Source organism: Pleurodeles waltl, chromosome 6, assembly GCF_031143425.1.
Source record: "Pleurodeles waltl isolate 20211129_DDA chromosome 6, aPleWal1.hap1.20221129, whole genome shotgun sequence".
NCBI classification, from domain to species: Eukaryota; Metazoa; Chordata; class Amphibia; order Caudata; family Salamandridae; genus Pleurodeles; species Pleurodeles waltl.
In genome coordinates this window covers 119,849,492-119,872,062 of record NC_090445.1, presented here as the reverse complement: position 1 = coordinate 119,872,062, position 22,571 = coordinate 119,849,492, and the positions used below count along the sequence as shown (strand labels likewise).

Genomic DNA, 22,571 nt, shown 5'->3' with positions numbered 1-22,571 from the left:
ATAGGAGTTGAAGTTGTTTGAAATAATGTTCTTAATACAGCCTGTCCTACTGTGGCTTTCTGTGTTGCTAACACATCTACACAATAATGTTTGGTAAAAGTAGGAGGTGTGGACCAAGTGGCTGCCTTACAAATCTGTCATTGGTATGTTTCCTAGAAAGGCCATTGTTGCTCCTTTCTTTTAGTGGAGTGTGCCTTTGGTGTAATGAGTAGTTGTCTTTTAGCTTTCAGGTAACAAGTCTGTATACACTTCACTATCCATCTGGCTATGCCCTGTTTGGATGGGTTACCAGCATGGGGTTTTTGGAAAGCAACGAACATTTGCTTAGTTTTATGAAATTATTTTGTTCTGTCTATGTAATACATTAGCGCTCTTTTTATGTCTAATGTATGCAGTGCTCTTTCTGCTACCGAGTCTGGTTGTGGGAAGAAGACTGGGAGCTCTACTGTTTGGTTTAGATGAAACAGTGAAATGAGTTTTGGTAAAAATTTTGGATTTGTACTGAGAACCACTTTATGTTTGTGTATTTGTATAAAGGGTTCTTCGATAGTAAACGCCTGTGTTTCGCTAACTCTTCATAGTGAAGTGATGGCTATTAGAAAAGCTACCTTCCAAGTTAAAAATTGGATTTGGCAAGAATGCATGGGTTCAAAAGGTGGGCCCATGAGTCGTGTAAGTACAATATTAAGATTCCACGAGGGTACTGGTGGGGTTCTTGGAGGTATGATCCTTTTTAGTCCTTCTATAAAGGCTTTAATAACTGGGATTGTAAAAAGTGACTTTGTATGTTTAATCTGCAAAACAAACCTTTTCCATTTATTAGCATAACAATGCCTTGTTGTCGGTTTTCTTGCCTGTTTAATGACTTCCATACACTCATTTGAAAGGTTTAGATAGCCATATTCTAAGACTTCAGGAGCCAGATTGCTAGGTTGAGCGGTGCTGGATTGGGGTGTCTGATCTGTTGTTTGCGTTGTGTTAATAGATCTGGTCTGTTTGGGAGTTTGATGTGAGGTACTACTGAGAAGTCCAACAGTGTGGTGTCCACGTTGGTGCTATGAATATTAGTTTGAGTTTGTTTTGACTCAGTTTGTTGACTAGGAAAGGAATGAGTGGGAGAGGGGGGAAAAGCGTAAGCAAATATCCCTGACTAACTGATCCATAGAGCATTGCCCTTGGACTGAGGGTGTGGGTACCTGGATGCGAAGTTTTGGCATTTCTATGTCTGGTGTCCCCCAGCGGTAGAAGTAATCTTGTAGAACCTGGGGATGTATTTCCCACTCGTGAGTTTGTTGGTGATCTCGAGCGAGATTGTCGTTTAACTGATTGTGAATGCCTGGTATATATTGCGCTATGAGGCGAATGCTGTTGTGAATTGCCCAATGCCAAATCTTTTGTGCTAGGAGGCATAGATGTGACAAGTGTGTCCCCCCCGTTTGCTTAGATAGTACATTGTTGTCATATTGTCTGTTTTGACAAGAATGTGCTTGTGGACTAGAAGGGGTTGAAAAGCTTTTAGTGCTAGGGAGACAGCTAGTAGTTCTAAGTGATTTATGTGAAGTTGTTTTTGCTGGTTGTCCCATTGACCTTGTATATTGTGATTGTGGAGGTGTGCTCCCCACCCAATCATGGAAGCGTCTGTTGTAATAATGGCAAGAGGCACTGGGTCTTGAAATGGCCGCCCTTTGTTTAAATTTAGAGGGTTCCACCATTGAAGCGAAGAGTGTGTTTGGCGGTCTATCAACACTAGATCTTGAAGTTGACCCTGTGCCTGCGTCCATTGTTTTGCCAGGCACTGTTGTAAGGGCTGCATGTGTAGCCGTGCGTTTGGGACAATAGCGATGCATGAGGACATCATGCCTAGTAGTTTCATTACAAACCTGACTGTGTACTGTTGGTTTGGTTGTCACTTGACACTATATTTTTAAACGACTGAACTCTTTGTGGGTTTGGAGTGGCAATTGCTCTTTGCGTGTTGAATGTGGCTCCCAAGTATTGTTGTATTTGGGATGGTTGCAAGTGAGATTTTTGGTAATTTATAGAAAACCCTAGTTTGTGTAGAGTATCTATTACATATTGCGTGTGACTTTGACACCGGTGTTGTGTTGGCTTTTATTAGCCAATCGTCGAGATATGGGAATACGTGCATGTGATGTCTCCTTATATGAGCTGCTACTACAGCGAGGCATTTTGTAAATACTCTGGGCGCTGTTGCTATCCCAAAGGGCAATACTTTGAATTGGTAATGTTTGCCCTGTATGACGAATCTGAGGTATTTCCTGTGAGATGGATGGATGGGTATGTGGAAATACGCATCCTTTAAATCCAGTGTTGCCATGTATTCTTCCTGTTTTAGCAAGGGAACTACGTCTTGTAGTGTGACCATGTGGAAACGATCTGATTTGATGAAGAGGTTTAACGTCCTGAGATCTAAAATTGGTCTTGGTGTTTTGTCTTTTTTGGGAATAAGGAAATATAGAGAGTAAACCCCTGTTCCTTTTTGATGGTGTGGTACTAGTTCTATGGCTTGTTTTGTTAATAGTGCTTGCACCTCTATTTGTAGTAGGTCTAGATGCTGTGCTGACAGTTTGTGCGTCCTTGGGGGAACATCTGGAGGGAAATGTGTGAACTCTATGCAGTAACCATGTTGGATAATTGATAGAACCCATGTGTCCGTGGTTATGTCTGACCAATGTTTGTGGTATTTTGTTAATCTTCCCCCCACTGGTGATGTGTTTTGGGTAAGTGTGACATTGAAGTCACTGCTTGTTACTGGGGGTCTGCTTGGCAGGCCGAAATTTTCCTGTTGCTCTTGGGTATTGTCCCCTGAATGACCCACAAAACCCCCCTCTCTGGTATTGTGACTGGTAGGTGGGTTTTGTTTGGGAGGTGGATGGCTCTGAGGGTTGCTGTCTAAACCCTCCCCTAAACTGTGGTTTCCTAAATGTTCCCCTATACTGGGAAGAGTAGAGCACGCCCATGGCTTTGGCCATGTTTGTATCGTCCTTCATTTTTTCTATTGCAGTGTCCACCTCAGGCCCAAATAGTTGCTGCTGGTTGAACGGCATGTTTAACACCGCTTGCTGTATTTCTGGTTTGAAACTAGAACTGCGTAGCCATGCATGCCTCCTGATGGTAACTGCTGTGTTTACAGTTCTTGCTGCTGTATCAGCAGAGTCCAGTGTAGAACGGATTTGGTTGTTGGAGATGGCCTGTCCCTCCTCCACCACCTGTTAAGCCTGTTTTTGATGTTCTTTTGGTAAATGCTGAATAATATCATGCATTTAGTCCCAATGGGCTCGGTCGTAACGGGCGCGGAGGGCCTGTGAATTGGCAATACGCCACTGGTTGGCCGCTTGCGACGCCACTCTCTTCCCACCGCGTCAAATTTACATCTTTCTTTATCAGGGAGTGGCGCATCCCTTGACGATTGTGAATTTGCCCGCTTTCTTGCGGCTCCCACTACAACAGAGCCCGGAGGGAGCTGCTGTGTAATGAACACAGGGTCCGATGGGAAAGGTTTATATTTTTTCTCCACCCGCAGTGTAATTGCCCTTCCCATGACCGGTTCTTGGAAGATATGTTGTGCAAGTATGCCTGGTAACATTGGCAGGCTTTGATATGACGCATGCGTAGACGCCAGTGTATTGAAAAGAGTCATCCTCGACTGATTCTGAGTGCATAGTGACATTATGGAATGTTGCAGCCCTGGCTAGTACTTGCGTGTAGGATGAGCTATCCTCTGGAGGAGATGGTTTTGAAGGATAATACTCAGGACTGTTGTCTGAAACTGGTGGGTCGTAGAGGTCCCAGGGATCTGCATCGCACTGCGTCTGCACAGTATGTGTGGGAGACTGCAGTTGGTGTGCCAACTGGTGACCTTGTCCCTTGTGGCGAGTGTGGTGGTGACATCTCTGGTGTGAAATGTGGAATTGGTGACCTTTCTCTAACGACCTTTGCTCTTGGCTGCTCAGTTTTAGTCTCTGCGTGAAAAGCCAATTTCCTTTTAAACTTGAGCGGAGGGATGGTTTGAATTTTTTCAGTGTCTTTCTGGATTTGTAACCTTGGTTGAGTTTGGTCAAGCTCCTCCACATCCAGCTCCTGCTCAAACCTGTGCCTCTTTAAGTTGTTGGGAGAGCCCATGTTATTCTGTATAAGAAGTCTTTTTCGTCTCCGAAGCCTGTTTTTTTTGGTACCGAAACACCCATGGTTTCAGTTGGTCTCTGCTCCGAGAGGCTCTTTCGAGGCTTACTCGATTCCAACAATCGATGTCGACTCTTTTCGATGCTGGTTTCTCGAAATGAGTCGGAAGACTTCGGCACGATCTTGGCCTTTTTCAGTGCCGAAGATGTTATTTGGTCACCGCTTTTCTTGTGGGTCGAACCATGGCCCTCCGGCAGTGGCGTCCCCGAGGCCTTCTGTTTTTTCGACTGACTTTGGGGCTGGGTCGGGGGCAGGCATACTCACTTTTTGTCCTGCCGTCGGTGGTCGGTCTCCGTCGGAGTCGTCCGATTACGAACCCTGGATCGAGATGGCCATCTCTTCCTCCTCGACGTCGAGGTGTTGTCGATTTCGATGCCATCTGCAAGCGCCTTGCTCGTCGATCTCTCAAGGTCTTCTTCGACTGCAAAGCCTCGCAAGCCTCACAGGTATCCTCTCTGTGTTCCGGTGACAAACACAGATTACAGACCCGATACTGGTCTGTATAAGGATACTTGGCGTGGCACGTCGGGGGGTCCGGTCCATGAGTCTTCGACGAGAGGTGTGGTCGGGCCGACCAGGCCTCGGTTGGGTGCGGAAGCCCCGAAGGGCCGTCAAAGCGATTGTCTCGTCGGTGCCGATGTATCTATAGAAAGCCGGTCCCAAACGCAACAATACTGACGTATTTTTGATGATTTCTTAAACTTTCCTGATTCGAATCACGGAGCGAAGAGGAACACGTCCGAACCCAATGGCGGAAAGTAAACAATCTAAAATGGAGTCGATGCCCATGCGCAATGGAGCCGAAAGGGAGGAGTCAGTCGGTCCCGTGACTCGAAAAGACTTCTTCGAAGACAAACAACTTTTAACACTCCAAGCCCAACACTAGATGGCAGGAACAGTGCACAGCATGTGTGTCTGCAGCTACACATGCCATCGAACATATAAATACACACACATATATATGGAAAATGTCACTTACCCAGTGTACATCTGTTCGTGGCATTAGTCGCTGCAGATTCACATGCTGTGCACATCCCACCATCTGGTGTTGGGCTCGGAGTGTTACAAGTTGTTTTTCTCCGAAGAAGTCTTTTCGAGTCACGAGATCGAGGGACTCCTCCCATTTCGGCTCCATTGCGCATGGGCGTCGACTCCATCTTAGATTGTTTTCCCCGCAGAGGGTGAGGTAGGAGTTGTATACGCTAGTAATAGTGCCCATGCAATGGAGTGAATACGTGTGTACATAATGTAATTTAAAGTAATATATTTACAAATATACAGATGTTCAAGATCAACTTCTAAACGGCTACAGGCTCCCGGGGAGGCGGGTGGACGCATGTGAATCTGCAGCGACTAATGCCACGAACAGATGTACACTGGTTAAGTGACATTTTCCGTTCGATGGCATGTGTAGATGCAGATACACATGCTGTGCATAGACTAGTAAGCAGTTATCTCCCCAAAAGCGGTGGTTCAGCCTGTAGGAGTTGAAGTTGTTTGAAACAATGTTCGTAGTACTGCTTGGCCTACTGTGGCTTGTTGTGCCGTTAGCACATCTACACAGTAGTGTTTGGTAAATGTATGAGGCGTAGACCATGTAGCTGCCTTACATATTTCGGTCATTGGAATATTTCCTAGAAAGGCCATGGTAGCACCTTTCTTTCTAGTTGAATGTGCCTTTGGTGTAATAGGCAGTTCTCTGTTTGCTTTAAGATAACAGGTTTGAATGCACTTAACTATCCATCTAGCAATGCCTTGTTTAGAAATTGGATTTCCTGTATGAGGTTTTTGGAAAGCAATAAATAATTGTTTTGTTTTTCGAATTATTTTTGTTCTGTCAATGTAGTACATTAACGCTCTTTTGATGTCTAATGTATGTAGTGCTCTTTCAGCTACAGAGTCTGGCTGTGGGAAGAACACTGGTAATTCTACTGTTTGATTTAAGTGGAACGGTGATATGACTTTTGGTAAAAATTTAGGATTTGTCCGTAGAACTACTTTATGCTTGTGTATTTGAATAAATGGTTCTTGTATGGTAAATGCTTGAATCTCACTTACTCTTCTTAAAGATGTGATGGCAATTAAAAATGCAACTTTCCATGTTAAGTATTGCATTTCACAAGAGTGCATGGGCTCAAAAGGTGGGCCCATGAGTCGTGTTAAGACAATGTTGAGGTTCCATGAAGGAACTGGTGGTGTTCTTGGTGGTATAATTCTCTTTAGACCTTCCATAAATGCTTTTATGACTGGTATCCTAAATAGAGAAGTTGAGTGCGTAATTTGCAGGTAAGCTGAAATTGCTGTAAAATGTATCTTAATGGAAGAAAAAGCTATTTTTGACTTTTGCAGATGTAGTAAGTATCCTACGATGTCTTTGGCAGATGGGTGTAAGGGTTGAATTTGATTATTATGGCAGTAATAAACAAATCTTTTCCACTTATTTGCATAGCAATGTCTAGTGGTAGGTTTCCTAGCTTGTTTTATGACCTCCATACATTCATGTGTAAGGTCTAAGTGTCCGAAATCTAGGACTTCAGGAGCCAGATTGCTAGATTCAGCGATGCTGGATTTGGGTGTCTGATCTGTTGTTTGTGTTGCGTTAACAGATCTGGTATGTTTGGTAGTTTGACATGAGGCACTACTGAGAGGTCTAGTAGTGTTGTGTACCAAGATTGTCTTGCCCATGTTGGCGCTATTAGTATGAGTTTGAGTTTGTTTTGACACAACTTGTTTACTAGATATGGAAGGAGTGGGAGAGGGGGGAAAAGCGTAAGCAAATATCCCTGACCAACTCCTCCATAACGCATTGCCCTGAGACTGATCTTGTGGTTACCTGGATGCGAAGTTTTGGCATTTTGCGTTTTCCTTTGTTGCAAATAGATCTATTTGTGGTGTTCCCCAACTCTGGAAGTAAGTATTCAGTATTTGGGGGTGAATCTCCCATTCGTGGATCTGTTGGTGATCTCGAGAGAGATTGTCTGCTAACTGATTCTGAATTCCTGGAATAAATTGTGCTATTAGGCGAATGTGGTTGTGAATCGCCCAATGCCATATTTTCTGTGCCAGGAGACACAACTGTGTTGAGTGTGTCCCTCCCTGTTTGTTTAGGTAATACATCGTTGTCATGTTGTCTGTTTTGACAAGAATGTGTTTGTGGCTTATTATGGGTTGAAATGCTTTCAGCGCTAGAAATACTGCCAATAGTTCTAAGTGATTTATGTGAAACTGTTTTTGGTGAGTGTCCCATTGTCCTTGGATGCTGTATTTTTTGAGGTGTGCTCCCCACCCTATCATGGAGGCATCTGTCGTTATTACATATTGTGGCACTGGGTCTTGGAAAGGCCGCCCTTGGTTTAAATTTATACTGTTCCACCATTGAAGCGAGGTGTATGTTTGGCGGTCTACCAACACCAGGTCTAGAATTTGACACTGTGCCTGTGACGCTAGGCACTGTTGTAAGGGCCGCATGTGCAACCTTGCGTTTGGGACAATGGCTATGCATGAGGACATCATGCCTAGGAGTTTCATCACCATTTTGACTTGTATTATTTGATTTGGATACATGGCCTGTATTACATTGTGAAATGCCTGAACCCTTTGTGGACTTGGAGTGGCAATCCCTTTTGCTGTGTTGATTGTCGCCCCTAAGTATTGCTGTGTTTGACACGGCAGAAGGTGTCACTTTGTGTAGTTGATTGAGAAACCTAGTTTGTGGAGGGTTTCTATGACATACTTTGTGTGTTGTGAACACCTTTCTAGCATGTTGGTTTTGATTAACCAATCGTCTAGGTACGGGAACACATGTATTTGCTGCCTTCTGATATGTGCAGCTACGACTGCTAGGCACTTTGTAAAAACTCTTGGAATAGTTGTTATTCCGAATGGCAACACCTTGAATTGGTAATGTATCCCTTGGAATACAAACCTTAAGTACTTTCTGTGTGAAGGATGTATCGGTATATGGAAATATGCATCCTTTAGGTCTAGTGTTGTCATGTAGTCTTGTTGTTTGAGCAGTGGGATTACGTCTTGTAATGTCACCATGTGAAAGTGATCTGATTTGATGTAGGTATTTAATGTTCGGAGATCTAATATAGGTCTCAGACTCTTGTCTTTTTTGGGTATGAGAAAGTACAGAGAGTAAACTCCTGTTCCTTTCTGGTGTTTTGGTACTAATTCTATTGCTTCTTTTAGTAGTAATGCCTGAACTTCTAGTCCTAGAAGATCTATATGTTGTTTTGACATATTGTGTGTTTTCGGTGGGACGTTTGGAGGGAATTTTAGAAATTCTATGCAATAACCATGCTGGATAATTGCCAGTACCCAAGTGTCTTGTTATCTCCTCCCAATGTTTGTAAAATTGGCTTAGTCTCCCCCCCCACAGGTGTTATGTGTTGGGGATGTGTGACTTGGAAGTCACTGCTTGTTTTGAGGGGTTTTGGGGCTTTGGAACTTCTCTATTTTTTTGGAATTGTCCCCCTCTATATTGCCCCCGAAAACTTCCCCGCTGATATTGGATTTGATAAGTGGGCCTTGCTTGTGAGGTTGTGGCCTCTGTAGGTTGACCTCGAAATCCTCCCCTAAATTGTGTTTTGCGAAATGTGCCTCTGCTTTGTGGGGAGTAGAGTGCGCCCATGGCTTTTGCGGTATCAGTATCTTTTTTGAGTTTTTCAATAGCAGTGTCGACTTCCGGCCCAAACAACTGCTGTTCATTAAAGGGCATATTCACCACGGCTTGTTGTATTTCCGGCTTGAATCCTGACGTACGCAACCATGCGTGTCTCCTTATCGTTATTGCAGTATTTACTGTCCTTGCAGCCGTATCTGCTGCGTCCATTGATGACGGTATTTGATTATTGGAGATACTTTGTCCTTCTTCTACCACTTGTTGTGCCCTTTTTCTGGAACTCTTTGGGTAAGTGTTCTATGAAACGCTGCATTTCGCCCCAATGAGCTCCATCGTATCTTGCCAAAAGTGCTTGTGAATTGGCAATACGCCATTGGTTTGCTGCTTGTGCTGCAACTCTTTTACCCGCAGCATCAAATTTGCAACTCTCCTTGTCTGGAGGTGGTGCATTTCCCGAGGTATGAGAGTTTGCTCTCTTGCGAGCTGCCCCAACAACCACAGAATCTGGTGTTAATTGCTGCGTAATATAAACAGGGTCTGTTGGTGGTGGCTTGTACTTCTTCTCCACCCTTGGAGTTATGGCTCTGCCTTTTACAGGATCCTGAAATATTTGTTTTGAATGTTTTATCATTCCTGGGAGCATAGGTAAGCTTTGGTATTGGCTAAGAGTGGAGGAGAGTGTATTAAACAAAAAGTCATCCTCAATTGGTTCGGAATGCAAGGTGACGTTATGAAACGCAGCTGCCCTTGAGACCACCTGCGTGTAGGACGTACGGTCTTCAGGTGGCGACGGCCTCGCAGGGTAACAGTCTGGGCTGTTATCTGATACAGGAGCATCATAAAGGTCCCATGCATCAGGATCATCTTGACTCATTGCAGTATGAGTCGGGGATTGCATCAGTGGTGGAGTGGCTACCGGTGATGTGTGCATTGATGGTGGTGGAGTTGTTTGTCTTGCCTGCTTGTCCTTTTCTTGAAAGGCAAGTCTTCTTTTCATTTTAATTGGGGGAAGAGTGCTTATTTTCCCTGTGTCTTTTTGAATGTGGAGCCTTCTTTGAGTGTAGTCTGGCTCAACAGATTCAAGTTCCTCTCCGAACTTATGTCCTTGCATTTGGGAGGACAATCCCTGTTCCTCTGTGTAGGAACCTGTTTTCGGTTCCGAGGCTGGATGTTTCGGAATCGAAATCTTTTCTGTCGCCTTTTTGGGCTCCGAGGAAACCTTCTTTATTTTCGGCGTGGTGGTGTCTCGGTGCCGAACCATTTCGTGCCACTGTCTTGGTGCCGAATTTGCTCAGAGCCGCTGTCTCGGGCCCGAGATTGTTGTGTGGCGGTATCTCGACCGGAGTCGGATGACTTTGTCACATGCATGCCCTTTTTCGGTGCCGATGATCGGTCACCTATTTTTCGGGTTAAGCCATGGCCTGTTGGCGGTGGCGTCCCCTGGGCTTTTGTTGTCCTCTCGTGAGTCTTATGTTTCGACGTCTTACTCACGGTTTTTGCCGTTTCTTCTGGATCGAGCTCGTCCGAGTCCGATTCCTGGATGGGGAAGGTTTCTTCTTCCTCCTCGAAACACCCTGGTCCTGTCGGCGTCGATGCCATCTGCAGTCTTCTCGCTCTTCGGTCTCTTAATGTCTTCCTCGACCGAAACGCTCGACAGGCTTCACAGGTATCCTCCTTGTGCTCTGGAGACAGACACAATTTACAGACCAGATGCTGATCTGTATATGGATACTTATGACATTTTGGGCAGAAGCGGAATGGGGTCCGTTCCACCAACCTTGAAGAGACACGTGGCCGGGCCGACCAGGCCCCGACGGGGGCATCGAAAAAACCCGAAGGGCCACCGGAGCTCTTCAAAAGTCGGTGTCGATCTGTTGTAACTAACCCGATACCGAACGCAAACAATACCGACGATTTTTCCGAGATTCTAACTAACTTTCCGTCCCGAAACACAGAGCGAAAAGGAACACGTCCGAACCCGGTGGCGGAAAAAAAACAATCTAAGATGGAGTCGACGCCCATGCGCAATGGAGCCGAAATGGGAGGAGTCCCTCGATCTCGTGACTTGAAAAGACTTCTTCGAAGAAAAACAACTTGTAACACTCCGAGCCCAACACCAGATGGCGGGATGTGCACAGCATGTGTATCTGCAGCTACACATGCCATTGAACATATATATATATATATATATATATACATATATATTTATATTTATATATTTGATAAATGATCCAGGGACCCCGCTTATGACTACTGATGAGGATACCCTGGAACAGAACCAGCAGTTCTCCAGAGCAATTGATGCTGAACCTTTAAAGTAGTCACCTGCTCCAATACACAGTCATACCGTATACAGATATATGCTTCTGCTCGTTTTGTCAGGATCCTGCCTTTATATGGATTAACATTATGAAGGATATAAGGATTATTTATGACACCAATTAACATTTACAAAGAACTAGGATAAGAATGAACACTTCTCAATTATGGGATGACCATTAATAGGCAAGAAAAAATGCATGGAATGGTAAACTCAATCACGTCCAGAGATGGTAGAATAAAACAGAATTGCAAATGCTTGAGAAAAGGAATGCATTAACCAACCACGTCTTGCAAGAAGGCTGACCATAGGTGTGCTTGATCTTGAATTCAAGTCTAAAAAGTGCATTGCAAATATGTGATCGCATGCAAAAGGACTGACGTGATTGAGTACAGAAGAGATGCAAGATCATTTGAATTTGAAGTAATCTGAAGTCCTGGTATGAGTTTAGCCTATTTTAAAATGTTCATGCAATATCATCAAGGATTTAAATTGGCATATTACATGACTTCAGATGACATGCTGCCAAGCTCAAACATGGTGTGCTGGAGTGAAGAATTTGACCTTGGAGAGATGGTCAGGTCTGCACAGCAAACTCTTGTGAGTTCTCTCCGACAAGTAGAGAAGATCTGTGAAGCAACACTGCAAAGACAACTCTAGTGCAATGATGATCATTCACGTTTTGAAATAGGTCGGTTTTATCACTTCACCTGGGTTCACTTGGATTGGTGGAAAATTTGACAGCGTTCTGAGCAAACCTTGGGTTTAAGATAACTAAAGACTAAAACTGAGTCTAGGCAGCTGTTGGAGCTGGGAATGATGAAGCTATTGGGTTTCAGAAAAAATAAGGTGCAATAGATGTCCCACAGAACTGCATTATTCTTGACCAACTTGTTCCCTTGAAACACTCTGCTGAAGGTCTCTGCTTTGACGTTTCAACAACTAGAAGGAGCTCTATAGTAATTAAGATTTTTGGCCATCAGCATTTAACGGATGGATTGCACTTCTTAGGACAGAACTCTTGACTTTCCGTTGTTTGTTCAGATAATACAGTGTGATGGTATTCAAGTCTCATCCACAATTGGTTGTTTGGATATACTGCCTGGAGCTCCTTTATAACAATTACAGTACAGAGATTCCTCTGGGACCAAGTTCCCTGAAATGGAAGTTGGTCCATATGGCTTACAAACCTGCCACACCAATCAAAACAGGATGAAAGTAATTTCCTCATCGAATAAGATTTCCTTCATAACAATTCGTCTATGGAATTACCATGATGGAGACTCTGGTCTAAGTCAGTCTGCTTAACCTGCCTGTTGCTATTCTATGGAACTAGCTCTACTGATCTCCCTGGCTCTGCTACAATGGTCTCCTGCTCGCCATGGCATTTGACACAATGACAATGCAAGCAAAAATATCAGGTGTACCTTTAAAAACTGGAAAAACAAACACTTTACATTTTTGCTGGATAAAGGCAAGTCTTAAGTCCAAAAGAAATATTTCCCCTTTGATACGTCTAAGAAAATGATAATGCTATTAGTCAATAATTCAGACAAATGCAGATCCAAGAGAGAAGTAGCAGAGAAGGGCTCTCTGATGGTGAATGCCTCAATCTCTCCCAATCTCCAGTAGATGTCAGAGCTAAGATTAGTGCTGTCTTCCATGAAACAAAATTTTAAGTACGCTCTATGTATGCGCACAAAATGTCTGGCCAATATACTGGGATGCACCTTCAAAGAAATGGTTTGATGTGCTGCCAATTGCAGCAGCTCACTGTATGAGTACAGGCGAGGCAACGCTGTATCAATGAGGATTAGGTTGCAAAGGTCTATCTTTGCTTTTTTCAACACTCTGGTGATCAGGGGAAAAGGAAAGGCGTAGGCATTTACTTGAACCACATGATCGAAAGAGCACTGCCCATTCCCCCCTGGATGCCAAAACCTGCCTGCGAAGCATAGGCATTTTTGTTGCTGTTCGGAGCAGCAAATAGACTGCAGGATGACCCCACTGATTGAAGATGTAATCCACTAGTTTCTGTTCTAATTCCCACTAGTGACAATCTTTCATCTGCTGAATGAACGCATCAGCCTGATCATTCTGGCAGATGTTCCTCAGCAATGTCAATCCTGTGAGAAATGGCCCAGTGTAACATCAGCTGTGCTTCTGAAATGATCATGGACCGTGTTCCTCTTTGCTTCGATATATAGAGCATGGATGTTGTGCTGTCTGTTCTGATTAGGACCAGCTGACCTACCGATCTGGGAAGGAATGCTTGTAAACCTAGTCTTATGGTGTGAAGTTCCAACACAATGATGTGAAGCTTGTTTCCTGCATTTGACAAAAAACCTCTGATTGAAAGCTCTTGGAGGTGAGCTTCACATCCATCCATGAATGTATCTGTGGTGATGCTCTCTGTTATTGGCAGGAAAGACCTGTGTTTAAGTTTGCATTAAAGCTTGTTTGAAGTGCCTTGTGACCATACCCTCCTCCCATAAGCCTTCTATCTGTTACCAATGCAAATCCTGTTCTTGCACAACAGGTCTCATACGAAGTCTGCAAAATGGAAAGAGGCCTAAAGGTGATGCCATCAGACTTAACAAGGACTTGTACTGCCTTACAGTAGTTGTTTTCCAGCAAAATTCTTTTACATTGTCTGAAACTTTGACACCTTTCGGCTTTCCCCAACTGAGTGTTGAGTATTGCTCCAAGAAATTGAATCTAGATTTGGGATTCCAACAATGACTTTTTCCTATTCAAAGTGAAATCTAATCTCCAGAAAAGAATGATGCAAACATTCTTGGAAGCGGTTTCTCTCCGGATGGCAGTTTTTACTTATCAGTAATACAGGTATGGGAACACGTTGTAACGTTCTCTCCGGAGAAAAACGGCAACTGAAGCAAGACATTTGGTAAATATTCTTGTGGCTGATTGGCGTCCAAAAGGGAGTGCCTTGAACTAATAGTGCTGGTCCGCTACTGAAAATCGAAGTTACTTTCTGTTATTTCGATAAAGAGGTATGTGGAAGTAAGCATCAGGAAGGCCCAGGGAGATCAATAAGTCCCCTTTCTGAATCATCAGGAGGACTTTTTGATTTTAGGGAAAGAGCACTGGCACTGGGAAGCAGTGCACTACCAATCAACATCAGTACCAGGGAGTAACAAGTGAGGATCACAATGCCAAAAAGACGCACTTACCTACCTGTATTAACGCTGGAATAGTAACGGGTGTCCTCATTAATTTCAGACCTTCTGACAAGAAATAATCAAGAATAGTATGGATTTAACATATTTTCGAGGTTGTTCTTTAAAATCATAAAGAAAACATGGTTGAACTACAGACGTCAATGGTAGATTGAATTTCTTGATACCCATTTAATGAATAAATGAATGTTTATTTTATTAGTTAATTAAAACCATAAAAATATTCCTTCAACATGAAATTAACAGACAGTATTGGTGCTCTAAGATATTAATATTGCACTAAAAATTATGAAATAAAAATAATTTGATACATTCTGCAGATTTACCCCCTCTTAATTAGAGTTGCTGGTACATGGCTTAATTACAAGGTAGGCTGGATGCACAGCGACGTTACCTAAGAGCCTTCCTCTCTATTATATTTATTCATAGTAGATAGATTTTGTTTCCATTGGCACAATCCCTATCACTAGCTTGTTTCGGCACATGCAATTTTGGAGGAAAGCATTTTCAAAAATTGAGTCAGCCTAATATTCAATATGATGTTTCGTGGATTAAATGCTTTAGTTAAAGTCTACATGACCTGATCCCTAAAACATTTAGTTCTTTTTTCAATAAGCATCTTCTTTCAGCAGCCAAAGCTGGGCAAATGCAGACCACATGCACCAAGTTTACTTCTGCCAGATGACATAGGCGAGACTCATGGGTGTCTGCTAGCAGTCCCTTCTTCCATTTTGGCATGAGGTCTAACATTGGAACTTCACCTAGCCTTAGACAGATTTGTTCGATTTTCCGTGAATAGGGGGCAGTCATAAGTGGTGATTCTTTGAGAGTTTTATATGAATTGAGAATCAACCAACCATGCAACCTTTTAGCCAGAACCTCCCTGTCTTCTAGTCAGCTGTATAATTTACTTGATTTATTCACTACTTTGTTGAAAGCCAGGGTGGGAAGCGACTGATCCCATGCATCGCCTAAGTTCAAAAGAATTATACTCTTTTCCAGATACCTTTTGTAATTGCTATTCCTTCTTGCTAAATTAATTTCCTGCCAAACTAAATTAGCTAGTGACCCTTTTGGGGCGCGGCTCAGTTTGTAACAGCATTTGATATATGCCGCGGGACGAGCTAGCGACTGCCTAACCAACATAAATTCCAGTCTGACCGGGGCTGATGAGGCATGTCCTGGTAGCCGAAAGACACGCTTATATGTCTTTACCAGAAATGTATCCAGGAGACCTATCTCCATCCCCCTTATCATTTTGGCCCCATAGGGGAATGGAATTTAAAGATATCTTCTGTAGCATCTTGGGACATTGGTCCAGAGTCTCCACTTAGGCCAATAAAATCTCGGCCATTATCACCTCTTCCATCACAGTCTGGTGGTCGCTCACGTTCCTCTCACTCTATAGCAGAATAGGTAGAACCATTAGAACAAGCATCATCCATGTTTTCTTAATGAACAGATCCTCTTGGCCTTGGAAGAGGAGGAAGGTGGCGAGTGTCTAGGAGGCGAAGCTGGTAAAGAAGCAGGTTGAGAAGGCAGGAGGATGGGAGCAGCAAGTAACCCCATGTTACGATTATTAGCTGGTTGCGGTAATAAACTTGGTAAAAGAAGCCATCATTTGGTGCAACATTGATTATCATGGCCATTGGTACTTGGACCACGTGTGGCTCTCAACAATAAGTAGGTGATTTCTGTCTAAAATCCATTAAAAGCACTTGGACTCTTCTTCTTTGCCACAGGTGAATCTCTGTAGCTCTTAGACTTTGGTTTGGCAGCAGAGGAGGTGACTGCAAGTGCTTCACCAATAGAGCAATCTCAGGAAACCACAAGTCTCGTCTTGTGCGCCACCTTCATGGAAGTGCTGGGAGGGGGTACATCTCATTAAAACTTCCCCTGAACAGGAGGCATTTCCTTCAGAAGGAGGAATATTTTCTTTTTTCACAAGGAATATTGTCAACTTCCTTTCCCTGTCCTTAAGAGTCTTAGTGGAGAAAGTCTTATAAATCTTACAGTCTGCTGACTTGTGCTTCGGTTAAAGCTAGTAAATACACTGATAATGTTGATCATCAGTGTAATTCCTCTTGCTGCCACAAGACATACATGTTTTAAAAAGAGATAGCTTCTCATTGTCAGCCATGGTGACAGTTGCTTGACAGACCAAAGGATCTCCCTGGCTCAGAAACTGTGCTCTTCCCCAAAAACAATTCACAATACTGCAGCACAGAAAATAGGGCTGGTTCAAGTCCAGGGCAGACCAATATAGAAAAATGTTCAGGTTCACTGAAAGGCTACAGCAGAGCTCTGCCAGGGGACTCCCTCACACATGACATGCAGTTGAAATATGAGATATGGTGGCCTCTAGGTGGAGTAGGAGTTCTTAAGCTTCCTCCTCGTTGGCTAAAGTTTTTTTTTTTTTTTTAAATGAGGTGGATATGTTACTAAAAACACTGTTGTTTCAGGCCCATGGGCTTTTTGCATTATATACTACATGCTGTATATTTTACATTATATACTGCTATTTTAATGTACCGGGGTACCCAGCCTAACAAAAGAGGAATGATTAAGGCATGTGAATATAGAAAAGATCCAAAAAGATCCAATGTTGGAGAAGATAAAGGTGACCCTAAGTCTGACCACAAGGACTGGCTGTGTTCTGACACAATGGAGGGCAGTTATATATCAGGTCAATGTATGGGATTTGACATTGATAAATAGGTTTATCTGTTTGATTAATAATTTAGATATTTTCTTTTAGAAAAGCATTGTGTGCGATTGCTAGATGAAATTCATGCAACTGTTTTGTTGAAGAGTTCTCATGGTTTTTCTTCTACTTTAAGTATACTTCATATGCCTTTATATTGCAAAATGTGAAGTCTGCCACACACAAGTCAAACAAAAATTAGATGAATTATATTTAAGTTGCAAACACATTACTTTGCTATGATCCCATGCATCGCCTAAGTTGAAAAGAATTATACTCTTTTCCAGATACCATTTATGAGAAATGTGTTTCTTGAAATAGGCAGAGGCAGAAGAAAACGGATACTCTAGAGCCACAGTCAATCTAGATTAACATATGGCAGAGCAAGGGTTACTTTTTGTTTGATGGCTACATTTACATAACAGGAAGATCCAGGTCAGGAGGTCAATTTCAGCATGCTTTGTAAAGCCCTACTATGATTTCAAAATTCTACACTTTTAAAAGCATAGAAACCATCACTGAGATCATAAGCACTTGTATTAGGTGGGCTCTACTGTCCCAATTACAGTTCAGATAAGAGGTGCTGAAAGAGACCAGAGTCAATGACCTAATCGCAGTCTTGGATTTACAGTGATCCCAGGCAACATGAAATAATCAATTCTACCTTAGAAAGTTGAAAAAAGGGTCCTGGAACTGTGTACTGGGTGAAAATGGGAGTTTGTTTAAAATAAGCAGCGCCACTTTCAACATTATAATGGCAAGCATACGGTAACAGGTTGCTGGTGTATGAAACGATAATGCAGTTGCCACACTTACCTTTATTTCAGCTGCAATTTTATCACTAGCAAATCCATCGACAGACAGCTGAGAAAATATGGAAAGTAAGTTTATTTCAACCTCATTCTATTAACATTTCAACACACAAGTACCAGTCGAAAGTCATACATCCTGAAAACATGAAGTTTTAAATCTTGTAGCTAAACACTATCTTTAGTGTTTTAGTTCAGTGTTGGTTAAGTCTGCATGGTAATCAGAGCAAAGAAAACTCCCAAAATATCAAGAAATATCATGCCATTCTGCTGTACATGGTCAGAACGCACTTATGCTTGCATGTAGCAAGTCGGTGAGGTGTATATTACTTCACAATTATATTAAACAGTGGGCAGCAACAGGTAAAAGCTAATTCCATAAGGCCACTAGATGAATTAAATGCATGTCTCTGGGCCAAGAACAAATAATTTTTGATTCATTGAACATAGAGTATTGTTTTAATTTTTTTTAAACTATTATTTAAAAAGCAGTCTGTCCTCTCAGACATCCTGGTGCACCCTTGAACTTTCTCATGGGGTCCATATACCCGTGTTATGGTCCCCATTCTAATATGTTAGATATTTATTGTACAAACTTAAAGTGTAATAGTTATACACTTAGCTAAAGAATAATGTGAAATATATTAACAGACAATCCAATTTTTTCTATCCACTAGATGCTAGTAAATCAACCATGCTCTTGGTATAGTAATTATCAGAAATTGGGTCGAAATATAATTTGAGTAGATTTCAAAATGGTTTGTACCTTAAATCCCTGAATTAATTTGTTTTTTCCAACACATCACCCACCACTTTGTCTGTATTCAATGCATTAATCACAGGACGTGTGCCCCATACACTATCAATGTATATGTCCCAAAAGTGTTATGTCAATCCTCCATCAGTCACATCTTTATGCTTTATTCATTCAACAACTAATGGTAAACTCTTGGTCTGCAACGATTTCCTAATCTTCCACAACCACACACCTCTATGCCCCCGGTTTTATTCAAAATCATAACCCAGCAAGCAGCACAAGTAAGCAAGTGACGCCTTCTTGCTTTTCCTTTGTTCTCACTGCTTTCTCCTTGCTCCCCTTATTTTTTTGTGTGCCCTCTCCTTACTTTTGCCTCATTTTTACTGCTTTTCCCCCCTGTTTTTGTGTGTGCATTCTCCTTGCTTTTTCCTAGTTCCCACTTCTTTCTCCCTGCATTTCTGCTGTTTGTGTGCCTTATCCTTGCTGTTACCCAGTTTTTTTAGTGCCTTCTTGATTTTCCTCGTTTTTTGTGAACCTTCTCCTTGCTTTTCCCCTCGTTTGTGCATTCTCCTTGCTTTTCCCTTGTTTTCAAAGCTTTCTCTGTGGCTTTTCTGTCGTTTTGTCTGTGCCTTCTCCTTGATTTTTCCGCTGTTGTGTGCCTTTTCCTTGCCTTTTCCCATTTTTGGGTGCCTTCTCCTTGCTTTTCCCTTGCGCTCCTGCATGCCATCCGTTATTTTCCATCTCCCACCTAGCCCTACCCACCGCCACCCAGCGCACTCCCTCCTCCTGGGACCGACCTGATGGAGGCCGCAGCACAACCTCACTGAGAAGGCCCCAGACACCCAGCTCTCCCATGATGCTGCATCACTCTTGCTCCTGTTTTCTCCCTGCTTTTTCCCCTGTCCTCACTGCTTTCCCTCATTTTCTGTGTGCCTTTTTGCTTTTCCCTCATTTTCTGTGTGCCTTTTTCCTTTTCCCTCATTTTCACAGCTTTTTCCTTGCCTTTCCCCTGCCACTCCCGCATGCTGTCTGTTATTTCCTGCCTCCTCCCTAGCTCTGCCCACCACCTCCTAGGACGTAATTAATGACGGCTGCAGCGCGATCCCATTGAGCAGGAACCAGACCCAGCTCTCCCCAAGCTGCTGCATCGCTCTTGCTCCAGTCTTCTCCTTGCTTTTTCAGCACTTTGAGACCCTAATGGCTGATGTGCCGCCTTTATAAATCTTTGATTCACAATACGCCTGTACCTTGATAAGCCGTGAGATGAGAAAACCTCCTTGGTAGCGATTATGAAGCTCATCCCAATTGTCCTTCACAAACTTCCAGGCAGCTTTCCTACCCTGCTTGCTGCCTCCTGCAACCCCACCAATGACTGAAACTGTGTCCTGGGGACGAACGTCTTCCTGAAAATAGAAAATAGTTCAAATCAAGGGACATCTTTGAAGATTGCTGTTTCATGAGTAAACTTTGATTATGGGACAAACTAATACTATTATTCCACCTTCCACTTACTGAGAGTGCGAACACAAGAACCTTTTGTATGAGATCAGGTGCAGGGATGGCACCAAGGACTCTCTCAATACGGTTCTTCTCCTCTTGCATGTCACCCTGTTTGTGAAGCTGGAAAGGGAAGCACAACAGATATTCACTGTGAACTTCAAGTGAACAATGATTATGAACCAGTTAGATAAAACATTAAAGTGGGAATCAAGACAAATAAGTTAATCACTTTTGGCTGCGCTCTTTCTGACAGAAACCATTTACCGATAGATTCCTCAACTTCTGAATCTCCCAAGGTGGCAGACAGGATCCATAAACACTTGCTATAGTGACTGTGTGGCACCAAGTGGTGCCATTGGCATTTCGCCAGCCTCACTTAACTTACTGATCATTTCCATGCCCTCAGATGTGGAGTATAACTGACAGATTGAGACAATTCCAAAGAACATGGAGGTGGGTGAGCAGTGCGGAATCTGCAGTTAGACTTCGCGTCTACCAGAAGAACAAGTTACTTACCTTCGGTAACGCTTTTTCTGGTGGATACACTAACTACCTGTGGATTCCTCACCTTATGAATTCGATCCTTGCGCCAGCATCCGACGGAAAGTCTTCTTCCTAGCTGTCTACGTCGACGAGGAAGTCATAATGGCACGGCTCCACATGACTCCGTCTGACGTCAACGTGCCAATAAGAGGTCCTCGCCAGCGTACTGACGTCAGTTTTACCTCATTTTTTTTGTGCCTTTACGGCTAACAGGTGTAAACCGACCATAAAAATTGAAATATATAAATATATACGAACACAAAAATCTTGTCCATTGAAACCATATATTTACATTATCACCTCAAAAGCATGAATATACCAAAATATATAGACAGATATATGCAAATATATAAATATAAGAAGAAACATGAATCAAAAAACTGCAAGATAAGAGTGTAACCAGGCAGGCAACGGGGAGGCGGGAGGGACCGTGAGGAATCCACAGGTAGTTAGTGTATCCACCAGAAAAAGCGTTACCGAAGGTAAGTAACTTGTTCTTCTGATGGATACAACTACCTGTGGATTCCTCACCTTATGAATAGAGTCCCAAGCAGTACCGCACTCGGTGGTGGGTGCCCGCCTGATTACACTAAGAAATCCTGCAATACCGAACGAGCAAAATGACGTCCCTCCTCATCTCAGAGTCTAAACAATAGTGTTTCACAAAAGTATGGAGGGACGCCCAAGTTGCTGCTTTACATATATCTATTAATGGAACTCCTCTCGCTAGAGCCGAGGATGTAGATTTAGCTCTAGTAGAGTGGGCCCTGATACCTTCAGGAGGGACCTTTTTTGCCAATGAGTAACATATCTTAATACACAAGATGACCCACCTGGAGAGTGTTCTTTTCTGAACCGCTCTGCCCTTTCGCTGACCAGCATACCCAACAAACAGTTGATCATCTAAGCGAAAGTCCTTAGTCCTCTCTAGGCCAAAACTCATGGCCCTCTTAGGGTCCAACCTATGGAGTCTCTCTTCTTCTTTAGACGGGTGAGGAGGAGGAGGGTAAAACGCAGGTAGAGTGATAGTCTGCCCTATATGAAAAGGGGTGACAACTTCCGGCAGAAAAGCAGCCCTGGTTTTTAGAACCACTTTATCAGGGAAAAACATGGTAAAAGGAGGCCTAACCGAAAGTGCCTGAAGCTCTCCAACCCTCCTGGCTGAAGTGATTGCGATTAAGAAAACAGTCTTCAAAACTAAATATCTCAAAGGACATGAATGCATGGGCTTGAAAGGCGAACCCATCAAGAATGTCAAAACAAGATTTAAGTCCCACTGAGGCATGTGAAAGGGAGTAGGAGGAAACCTATTCACCAAACCCTTAAGGAACCGAATTACAATTGAGACTTAAATAAAGATGGCTGGCCCGGAAGGCAAAGAAATGCCGACAGAGCTGCCAAGAAACCCTTAACTGTAGCCTTTCTTCGCCAAACTAAGAACAAATAAAAGAACATCTGAAAGGTGGGCCTTTAAAGGATCTTTTTGGTTCTCTCCACACCACCGCACAAAGTTTGCCCACCTACCGGCATAAACAGATTTAGTGGAGTGTCGTCTGGACGATAGTATAACATCCACTACATCCGGCGGGAGAGAAAACGAACTCAGGTTGCCCCGTTCAATCTCCAGGCATGAAGGTGCAGGCTCTGGAGGTTGGGGTGTAAAACCTGCCCCTGCAATTGAGAGAGGAGGTCTGCCCTGAGCGGGAGACGGAGCGGAGGGCACTGAGAGAGTTGAAGCAGGTCTGTATACCATACCCTTCTCGGCCAGTCCGGAGCCACCAAGATGACTTGGACCCGGTCCTGACGAATCTTCCTCAGGACCCGAGGAATCAAAGGTATGGGAGGAAACGCGTAAAGGAACTGGACGCTCCAGGACATCTGAAATGTGTCCCCCAACACCCCTTGCAA

At 43.3% G+C, this 22,571-nt stretch overlaps 1 protein-coding gene across 2 annotated transcripts in view; it reads right to left on the bottom strand.

The window, feature by feature from the left end:
- The window catches only part of NPEPPS (aminopeptidase puromycin sensitive), a 695,867-nt gene that overhangs the window by 83,230 nt on the left and 590,066 nt on the right, over positions 1-22,571 (bottom strand). For both annotated transcript variants that reach the window (XM_069237501.1, XM_069237500.1), the window contains 3 exons: positions 20,133-20,240; positions 19,868-20,023; positions 17,871-17,918 (listed from right to left, as the gene is read on the bottom strand). In XM_069237501.1, the coding sequence (XP_069093602.1) occupies positions 17,871-17,918; positions 19,868-20,023; positions 20,133-20,240 (312 nt within the window). The remainder of the gene's footprint in view (positions 1-17,870; positions 17,919-19,867; positions 20,024-20,132; positions 20,241-22,571) is intronic.